This window comes from Aptenodytes forsteri, unplaced genomic scaffold (genome assembly GCF_000699145.1).
Source record: "Aptenodytes forsteri isolate BGI_AS27 unplaced genomic scaffold, ASM69914v1 Scaffold59, whole genome shotgun sequence".
Classification (NCBI taxonomy): Eukaryota; Metazoa; Chordata; class Aves; order Sphenisciformes; family Spheniscidae; genus Aptenodytes; species Aptenodytes forsteri.
Window position 1 is genome coordinate 2,412,067 of NW_008794085.1, and position 11,093 is coordinate 2,423,159.

Below are 11,093 nucleotides of genomic sequence, written 5' to 3' on the forward strand. Positions count from 1 at the left end.
AGTTTTTTTTTTTTTTTTTTTTTTTGGTCTCCTTTATTTCTAGGTGCCTTTGTTGTCTGCTGGACCCCTGGCCTGGTCGTCTTGCTGCTCGATGGTCTGAACTGCACCTACTGTGGGATTCAGAATGTTAAAAGGTGGTTTCTTCTCCTGGCCCTGTTGAACTCTGTCATGAATCCAATAATTTATTCATACAAAGATGATGAGATGTGGGGTACCATGAAAAGGATGATTTGCTGCTCCTCTGAGGATAAAAGCCAGGACAGATGCTCATCACGGATCCGCTCGACGGTTCTCTGCAGGAGCACGGATACCTCGGGCCACTACATTGAAGATGGCATTATTCAAGGGACAATTTGTGGAAAAGGAGATCTTAGTGACAAAGGAAACTCCTGAGCTATTCAAGGGACTGGCTTGGCTGGAAAAGGAGAGGGGGAAGGGAGAGGTTTTGTAAGAGAAGATTGACTGGCAAAGCTAGTAAACAATATATCCACTTTGTTCCAGAGCCTAAACTCCAGTGTTAACAAAAGTTCTTATAAATAATTGCCTGATGGAAAAACACTTTGTAATGAAGAAAACTTTCTGTGCTGCCGCCTTTCTCCTTTTTTTCCTTTTAAGTACATGAAATTGTTTTTTCGTATGAATGGAATAAATACATCTCAGAGACTTCTTGTGCATGGAAACAAAATGTAAGCAATGTAGTGAGACCCCCCTAAGCTCCTACAGAGAGAATAAACCTGCCTCACTGTGCAGGCTTGGCATTCATTGCGTATTTGTGCTTTGAACAGTTTCTGTGCATCTTGAGGAGGATCGTAGGCTCGGTTGGACAGAATTGTGACCTGTTTTCTTGGTTAACGAAGTTCATGAAATAGTTCATACTTACCCTCTCTCTTCCTCCTCCTCGTCTTGCTTTCAAAATAGGTAGTTCGATGGTTTATTAAAGCTATGCCAGAAACCTGGCTGTGATGGGAACCCCAGACCCGACACCAGTGTGCGTGAGTATATCCGACCGTGGATTGTCAGGATCTGAGAGTACAAAAAGCACAAAAGCCATTATTGCTTCCATAGTGGGGTGAATGCTGCAAGGAGATACATTGCACTCTCTGCTGCTGTTGTGTAAGCAGACGTTGAGGGTGGATTAACAGAAGAGCAGTGTGGCTGTGTTCGTTAATGCTCATTTCTTATTTCCCCAGATAACCCCAAATGGGTGTGCTCACCCCTCTTTAACTGCTATGCCACTGAGAGAAATGAGATCCAAAACTTTGTTTTAAGAGGGCGAACTTTTAATGGAAGTTTAAATATACATATATACAGGTTCAATCAAGCTATTTAAAATAGAAATTAATTTACAAGAAAAAAGCCTAAAACCAACCTAAACCCCTACAAGAGTACAGTATGCATTGATTGTCTGCCCTTGTCTGGACCACATTTAACCTCTGGTTTGCAAGCAGACCTTACTGGAAGGTACTTGAGGAAGAGGCCATGAAACAGCAAGCAATGAAGGGCTTTCAGCATTGTGACAAATCAAGTCTAGAGTCGATGCAGACACAGCCCAAAAAGCTGAAGTCTTGACTTACGGAGTATGCTCTAATGGAGGATCCAGCAATTTAAAGCTCTAGGGTAAAGTTTTTAAATTTAAACTTTTAAATTAAAAATTGGAACGTAGGTTTCTCAGTACTCTAAAAACCTGGCTCCTGCTGTCTGGTTTCAACAGCAGTGAGCTCCCTGCTACCGGTCTTAATTTCAAGAGGAGTTACCTGTGTTGTGTCCTAGAGAAAGTCTGCTCCCTGGTCACCCTAAAGCAGGTGACCACGACCAGAGGTCACTTTGGAAAGTTTTGGAAGTTTTGACCACTTGGAATTGTTGGAGAACACCACCAAGAGCATATTGTGTGAGGCTGAAAGATAAAGATCAGCTGTGGTTTGGGCAAATTATTCCTTCGGTACAACTTGCACGTGGATATCTGGACTGTGTTGGTCAAAGCAGAACCAGCACTTGGCTGAAAGGCCAAGCTGCAGTTCTGTAGAAGGCACTGGGGGATTTCACAGCAGGCCTTAGCTTACGAACACAGCAAGCCCCTGTTCAGAGAGCTTCCCATAACACAAGTTACCTTGTAGGGATATGGCCTAACATTTCAAGGTAGATGCTGTATTTGAGTAACGCTAAAAAGGTTTACACATGTTTTTTTACCATTATAATGCAATGTTCTTGTGCAAATACTACTTCATTAGTTTGGTGTTTTGAAAAGTATGTAAAGTGGTGCTTTCTGGAGCCGGTGGCATTGCAAAGGCATAGCATGCAAGCATTCCTGTCCCTACAGCTACCTGCAGTGCACAGTTTGTGTTAACTAAGCTGAAGCTCCGTATACAAAGCTAATGGAAAATAAAACGCTACTTCAAAATGAAACACTTGTTTTGTTTCTTGTTTGGATGGTGATTGAACATTACCTGGCACTACAGTCAGCAGTAAGTGGCTGCTGTTACTCTTACTCGTTTCCACAGATCCATCCAAGCTAAAACTGATCAAACTGCAGATAAAAATGAACGTGGGGAAACGTTGTTTCATGTTACCACAGGGCAGTGGGGAGGGAGGGACGTTTTATTAAAATTTTAATGTTTACTAGCAATACTAGGCAGTGTAATACTTGGTTGAATCAGGCCCTGAAGAGAGCTTGGATGAAGGTCTGGAACACCTGCAGCAGTGGAGAAAACACTAGGTCTTTCCTGCAGAGCTTGGGATTCGGGCTGCAAAATAACTACACGTGGATGGTTTTTCCAGGTAAGCAGGAAAAGGTGACTCCTGAAAAGGTAAAGGACTGTGTTGTTTGTAGAGCACCTCATACAGTGGTGCTGGATTAAGATCTGAGAGGTATTATCAATCAATAATCAAAGGTAAGTGGGAGGATTTGAGGTCTGCACTCTTATTCTTTCCATTGTCTCATTTTAAAAAGAAGAAAAAAAAGAAAAGCCAACAAAACAAACCCACAAACAAACAAACCAACCCCCAAAAGCTTGCAAACTGGTGCTCTGTGCATGGTATTACTTGCAGTGACGTGCCCTCTATTTCAGCATGATGCTTCCCTCAGAGCTGCTGCCTTCTTGTCTACTACTATAAATTACAATGTGACAGGACTGGAACAGGAAAACCATCGTGCATCAAACTTTCCTACAAACTGCTACAGCAGAGGCTGTGTAATGTTTCCTATATCAAGCTGTCTAAACATCCAGCTACTCATGTAGTGGGGAATTTCTTTTTAATGCCATAAACATTTATCAGAATGGTTTGTCTCAAGGAAAACATTAACGCACTATTTGTACTTGAGTAAAAAAAAAAAAAAGAGACCAAAAAAGCAAAGGGCAGTTGATGAAGGCAAGTTCTACGGGGTTTCCCTGTTGCCTTTTTCACTAATATCCCAGAATAACAGATATTGGTATCTGTTGACTTTGCCTGTGCCTGCTCCTATTTATGTATGCCAGTCTACTGATGTGTGAGGCGAAATTCATTCTTTTGGAGAAGGCTTTAGGGTGAACATCCACAGAAACCCAAGGACATTAATTCTTAGGAGGCAGAGGAAGGCAAGGGTAGAGTTACCATTAAGTTGGATAATGATAAGGTTTTGTGTGTTCCTGGTGATGCTGGAGGCCGTTCCGTGTCTGAGAGAGCGTTGAGAGCTGCTGTATAGCAGTAAGTAGCAAGCAGATACCTCTAATACAACATCTTCACAGCAACTATGGTTTGAAAACCTTTGTGATATTCTCCTCCTTTTCCCCTCTCCATCTGCTTGTCTCCCAAACCAAAGTTGCTCTTCCAGTTGATCAGTGGGTCCAGGAAGAAACGCTCCACGGCTTTTCCCAGGGCAAAGATGTATGGTCTGTCCTCCGTGCTTAGCTCTCCCGTAAAGCCTCTGTGGTCACGATCATTAGAGATGCTTTTCAGAGAATTATTATTAAAAGCCGGGAACAATGGGCTTTTATTTTACACGATAGATCTTTTGAATCTTTCTGGATAAGCAGCTAGGCTGATCATTGCTTAATAACTGTGTGCGTGGGAGAGAAGTTTCTCTAATATCTGTGCTGTCAGTTTGACCTAGGTGGTGTGGGTGATGAGTCCCTCTGGGAGAGCAGCCAAATTGCTACAGCTTGAGTGGCTCTGAAGCATGGCTTCTCCACCGCTTTGGGGCTGCTTTACCGTGACTACTTTTCCCTCAGTGTAGGTTTTTGGTTTCTTTTTCTTTTAGTAATTACTGCAGACTGGTGAAATACATCTGCATTTGTGCATGTGACAGCTTGTGCACGTATTTGTGAACTGCAATAATTACTGCAGCTATATGACATGATGGTGCCTTTCTCTAATCAGATCTATATTTTTTATATATATATTTATATGTTTGGGGTTTTTTTTTAAACTTAAAACTCTCTTCCAAGTAGCAGTTAACTATAGGAGCAATACTTCTACTATGATTCTTTCACAGTTTTAGTAAACTCTGCATGAAGATTTCTAAACTACTGGTTATTGGAAGCTGATGGAGGAAGGGTCATTTTAAACTTGTCATTATTTCTTAGGCTCTTTCCCTATAGTTCTGGCTATTGGCCACTATCCTAGCAGATGCAGTGCAGGGTCAGCCTTTGGTCTGGCCCAAAGCAACTGCTGCTTGCAAGATTAGAGCCAAAAAGTGAAAATATATAGAAATGTTGAAAAGAAGAAGGCAGGGAAATTCTGTTATTTATCCTAGCCTATAATACTAATGAATGTTTTAAATCACTTGAAAGAAGTGATCCCACTTTTCCCCTTGTACCCACTCCATCCTTACGCTGGCGCAGCCATTTGTGAGACCATATGGTGAAGTGTAGTGGGTCTGAAAAATAACCCTGGATGATATATGTTGCTAGTAACCAGAGAAGATTTTCCACTTGTCATGAACTAACAGCTGCATTATTTCCTCGGTTTGTTATATAGAGTCACACAGATGATTTGTTTCCTGGAAATCTTTGTAAAATACAGTCCTCCTTGAATGCTACACTTTGCAGTGCCTAGGCACACTTCTGTCAGGGGGAAAAGGAAAAAAAATCCATCTGGAAACAAGGAATTAGGTCATGATAGTCTTCCCCCCTCTCCCCCCCTCCCCCGCCAAGGTCTTCTGGAAGATAAGAAATTTAGACACTTCTATGCTTTGAGCCATTCTTCAAAAAAACCTGCTTATTTTTCAAGTAGTAATTGGTCCCTGGACTTCTTTTACACATCTTTTTATAATATTGAGGGTGTTTTTTTCACTGCAGCAGGCAGAAGCATCTGTTTTCTTCCAACCTACTTAGAAGTGCTATGTTGCCGCCCAGAGGTATGGTATTTTGAATTGTCTTGTATATGCATCTATGCGTCTTCTCCTGTGTGCGTTGAAATAAATTAACTTTCAGACTAACCTCTGCTATGTTTACCACAGACAGCTGTGCTAAGAACAGCTTTTTTTTCTGAACTAGCCTTTACTAGTATCCCAGTTGTGCACTTAGGACTCTGATGTACAGCCCTGTAAGAAAATCAACGTGCAGAATAAGAAAAGCACAAATCACTTATTAATCTATTCTCACCAATAGCTGTATTTTAACTTAAATGTTAACTTCATTGAAACCATAGATATAGTCTAACTTCTCTAAAAAACCCAAAACAAATAAACACAAATTCCCATTAAAAACCCACAACAAAACAAACAAAAAACCCAAGACAACAATCCTGCATCTCTGTAGGCCAGGAGTAAGTAAGTGTACTTATCTTCCCTGACCTTTAGTTTACCTGACTTGCTTTGATATATATGAAAATAAGGAAGTCGTGTTTCTGACCACAAGTAATTGCTTGGGGTTTCGGCAGGTGATCTCCTGGGGATGTGCTTCTCAATTAGAGAGGTTCTTTAGATTTCCTCCTAAAGCTGCTGTGGAAGGAGATGGGGTACCGGCCTGGGAGCATCGGTGTTGATCTCACCCAGTATTGCATTTTGTATGTGTAATAGTTAAGAATACGTATCTACTGTCTTGACCCTAAATGTTAAGATTCTCTTGCATATGCTAGACCCTCACAGTACTGTACGGTTAATTTTATCTCCAGCTTCCGTTTATATTTATGCAAACAAATGCTTGGTGTGTTGGCTTTAATTAGGTTTCTATTAGGAATATGTTCAGTTACTAATGGATGTCGAAATGCATGGGAGTGAAAAGGCTTGACCTCCAGAGATGGAAGTGTTATTAATGCTTAAATGATTCTATTCAAATCCCAGTTAACGCATCAGTTGTTATGAATGTCACTGTATTTGTTTGTGCAGTGCACTCTGTGATACTGGGCTGGGATTTTCCCACAGGTATAAATGAGTTAATTTAATTAGAAACATAAGGGTTTGTGCCTATAGGGATAAAGGGCCCGCAGACTGTGAACTCGCAATTGCTCACCCACATGCTTAGCTTTAACTTTCTGCACAGTTGCGTTGCTTTCACGGTTGCTGTGAAAGGAGTCCCGCGTGTGTCGGCATTTGTGAGATGAAGACATTTAATGTCGCGTTTTAGACTGTAAGTTTCTGCTATATGGGAAACTGTCCCTTTACCAGGAGGCGCAGCTGCAGCAGGCTGGCTTCCTTCACACACCCGTCCCTCGCAGACGCAACTGTTCATTTTAAAGAGGAAACATTTGGGCCCATAAGCACAAATTTAAAACGTTGGATTATGTCCCAAATTTGACCTACGTTGTTTTGCCCTATTTTCTCCTTTATAATCTCTTCGCACAGTCCATGTAATTTTTTGTGTGTTCTGCTTTGTTCTTCAAAGCATAGATTAAAGCACACTTTTCTCTAAACAGATAAATTCCAGCAGTATTGGGTCCTAGAGCAACCCTCCAATTTCACAGACCAGAGAGCCACAAAAAGAAATACATATGGTTGAGCAGAGATTTTAATCTTGGGTTTTTGCAAGGTCAGAATACCAACAATAACAAAAAAAAGTTATGTTTGTATGTATTAGTTAAAAACGTTGGAGAACAATACTTTGGCAAAATAAAAGTAGACTCTAAGCTTATGACTGATTTTTGCAATTAAAATGTGAGCTGGGAGTCCTAGACTGTTAACCAGTGAGTTTTCTGAACAGCAGATCCGAAGAAATGCGTTTTCTGATTGACTTCTTCTCTGAACTGGAGCGAAGCTGCCGCGTGCATTCAGCTCCTTCCTGGCACAAGGGGACCCAGGCAGAAGGGTGATCTCCTGAACCCCTTCCCCTGGCAAAGCTCCAGCCCGCGTTTCTGCCTCCACGGGCACCAGGGGCCTTGCTGATTCACGGAAATGAAACCAAGCCCGAGGATGGAGGAACTTCTGCTGAACACAGCGTGGGCTCTGGCTGGAGACTCCGGCAAGTGCTTGTGCCCCCTTTCCGCAGCGGCGGCTGAGGTTGCACCACGGTCCTTCCTTCTGTAGAGGCAGGAGCAGACTCTCTTCTACCCAACTGCCTATTTTCCCAAAACTTGTTGGTGAGGCAATACCTTTAGATCTCTTCCTCTCAGCCAAGTTTTATTGAAAGTGACTGATGATTTCAGAAATTATGAGGGACTAGTCAGGCGAAAAGCAATACAGCTGCACATGCCTCATTCCATTCAGAAATCAGGATAAAATTGTTTTCTGGTTCAAGCTATGTAAGTCATGGATGCAATTTTACGCTTGCCTATGCATGGGTGAGGACTCCCTGGGGGAGGACGAAGGCAATCCCCAAAGCTGCTTCACAGCAAATCCCCAGCACCCTGATATCCCACCACTACTGTGCCTCTACTCATCTTCTCACCCAGTCAGTGCCAGGAAAATATCAGTATTTGCCGTCTTTATCCCATTTTCTAGCCAGCAAAATTGTTAAGGAATTATTGAGGTGAAGCAGCTTTGACTCCCTCTCTTTGCAGGAGTATGAATATGGCTTGTGGTTCCCCAAAAGGTAGCAGGATGACTTGCAAAGAGCCGTGAGTCCATCTGTAAACACAGTTATAAATGAAGGAAAATCAGGCTCCCATGCTCACTCAGCTTGTGCATGGTCTGTTCACTTCGTGACGGCTGAGTTTCAGAGGTTTTGCGAAACAGCTTGAGGATTTGCTTCTGTGTGTGAATCCTGAGATCTTTGTGTCCGGTGGGAGTGGTTCAAATGAGCCAGAGATCACAGATTGATTGACAAGAGGGAGCCTCAGGGGGTGCAGACAGTCACAGGAGATTCCCAGTGCAGAGGGCTACTCCTCTTATTAACTGAATCTGATGCTATTGACTCTTCATTGGGTTGTTCAACTAACAGCTATGGTTGTAAGCCCTTTTTGTCTGAATGGGAATGGGCCATCCCAGTGGTGCTGTGGGTGTTCACAGCCTCAGCTGCCACGTTCAGGGGCAGCAGGACCAGGTACTGGCATTCAGTGCCCAGGCATGAGGGTAGGAAGCTTAAAGGAATAGTAAGAGGTGACAACTCAATATCTCAAGGGATTTAAGCCCAAATGACTTGCTGAGAGTTGCCAGAGAGGAGTCTCTGATGGATGACAATTCACTTCTCTCTGTCCCCTCTTCTCTTGCCCTCCGTCCCTTCTCATCCATTGCAGCAGCAGCACAAGCTCCAGAGTTGAAGTGCAAAGAGCTTTTAGTGAGTACAGCCAAACGTTGATCAGAAGAGGTGCCAGGGATGAGATAACACTTGGATTTTGTATGAGCAGTTTGTCTTCCCCTGCGGCAGTCACACCGAATATTTTAACTTGCTACAATAATTTCCTGTGGGCTGATATCCACTGATTTGATACCAATGGTAGCAACAGGCTCCATCAGGAGCTGCCCTGAAGGGTTGATTCATTTAGTCCCACAATGAAGATTGAGTGAGCCGTTATTTCAAAAGGCAAGCTGGATCCAGCATGTATTTGTATCAACACGCCAAAGATGAAACAACCGGTGCCTCACCCAGGCCAGCAAAGTGGGTTTTTGCTAATGCTTTATTTGCTCTCCATGTTTGGCTGGGAGACAAGCAATGCTCTTGTGATGTGTTATCTTTATGAACAGTAAACTAAAAACATTCTCTTTGAGGGGGTGGCACTGCTGTGTTCTGCTCACTTGATTTCCATGCACCTCTCTTCTGCATATGTGAAAGTGGGAGACGTCGCTGTGAAGATAAGGACCTTGGGTTTCCTGAGATGCCGCAGAGACTGGGACTGCCTGCCCACCAAATGCAGCTGGGAGCTCCTTACAATTCCTGCCACGTTTTGCAAGCGACGGGGAGAGCCGGTGGGCGGCCTCGCTGATGGAGTCCCGGTGGTCCCGGTCAGTCAGCGTGCAGCGGCCGGTTCCCACCTGCATGTGGGGTCTTTGCAGGTTCCGCACCACTGCTCTCCCTGGAGAGCCCGCAGGCACTAACGCATCTTTCCAATCACGGCGTTTAAATTTTTGTCCCTTTAGTTTTTAAGGAACATTTCTGACACTGTCAAAGTTGAAGCAAATGGAGCTTTCTTTGATCCAGGAGCGAAGTTGACTCAGCTCTGCTTTGCCCAGTTTTATTTAAAGACCATGACTACCACTTCTGAAATGTTATTTGCGAATGCTATATTATTACATTATCTGCTTTTCCATCTGTTAAATGCCATGGTTCCAGCAGCAAAAATACCACTGTCTGACAGTAGCAGCTGTCAAAGGTCTTATTTAGTCTTCTTCAAAAAGTAGTAAAACCTGATACCGCTAAAGATAAGCCAAGTTTTGTTACAAGAAAACTTTCTTTGGATGTGATTTTAGGAATGTTACTATTTATAGCACCTCTGGATTTTTACTCCTTCATAGGAGGGAGGTTGTACACATCTATAATTTTAAGTACAATTATTTGCTTATTCCTGGTTTAAACAATGTTGTGTTATTGTTTATAACCCGTGTGCAAATATATAACACTGTGTAAATCTGGCCTCAGCATTGTTCACGGTTGTTCCCCAACCCTGGGAGACAGCACCTATGACCAGGCTGCTTCACACAGGATAAAAAAGTATCGCTTGGGCCAAACCCATCTTCTGTGTAACCCCAATGACTTAATGACAAATCAAAAGTCGAATTACAAGCATAGCTCATGAAGCAGGAGATGCCCTGAACCAAGTCCTGTGCGTCACTTAGAAACGAAACTTACAATTCCGTAGTGAATAGTGCACTTAAATATGAGTGATAATTGGGACAACAAATTAAATGAAGCATTGTTTATATTAATTAAGTAGTTCTGAAGACTTCTTCAAGTCAGGTGTCCCATTAATAAGCATCGCCTAATGGACTGTATTTCCCCGGGGAGCCTCGCAGCCTCGGCCCGGCGCGAGGAAACAACCAAAGAGGTTCTGCAACGCTGCGGCTCCGTGGTGCTGCACACAGACAAGCTGCGTGACTGCAGGAGGCTGGGGCACCCCCTCCCTGGTCCTGGCTGCTCTTACACCTCTGTCCCCATGGGCTCAGCACCTGCTGGTCCTTCAACCCGCCTGGAAAATTACTGAAGAGTGCAGTTCTCCCGAGCAGAGCCCAGCAGGGTCAGGGGTGATGCTGTGATGGCCACCAGCTGCTCTCGGGGTTGGGTTTGCCCCACGTGGAGGGACAGAGGTGAGCGGTGGCCTACGGCAGCTCCCCGGCAGCTCCCGGTCCCGCGAGAGCTGGAGAACGCACAGGCAGAACTGGCGGCTCTCCTGGCATTGCACAGGCATCTCCCTGCTCAAGGCTGGGGATGTGTAAATAATGCGTTGGAGAAATGCATGTTGCTAAAACCAGAGGTGGGAGGGGAGGGGGTTGCGGTCCCGCGAGAGCTGGAAGACACAGCGGCAGCACTGGCGGCTCTCCTGGCATTGCACAGGCATCTCCCTGCTCAAGGCTGGGGATGTGTAAATAATGCGTTGGAGAAATGCATGTTTTAGGGCTAAAACCAGAGGTGGGAGGGGGTTGTGCTGGGGCCCAGGCTCTTCGTGGTGGCAACCACCACAATCTGCTGTCAGGTAAGGGATATTTTTGGTGTGGGTGTTTTGTTTTGTGTTTTGTTTTGTTTGGTTTGGTTTTTCCCCCTGACAGCGCTAGCACCCTTGGTGCTGCCATGGGGTGGCTGGCGGGAGCC

The 11,093-nt window shown here is 44.0% G+C and overlaps 1 protein-coding gene across 1 annotated transcript in view; it reads left to right on the top strand.

The window, feature by feature from the left end:
* LPAR3 (lysophosphatidic acid receptor 3) overlaps positions 1–393 on the top strand; it is an 11,434-nt gene extending 11,041 nt beyond the window's left edge. The window contains exon 3 of the mRNA XM_009274077.1: positions 44–393. Within this exon, the coding sequence (XP_009272352.1) occupies positions 44–393 (350 nt within the window). The remainder of the gene's footprint in view (positions 1–43) is intronic.
* The last annotated feature ends 10,700 nt before the right edge of the window (positions 394–11,093 follow it).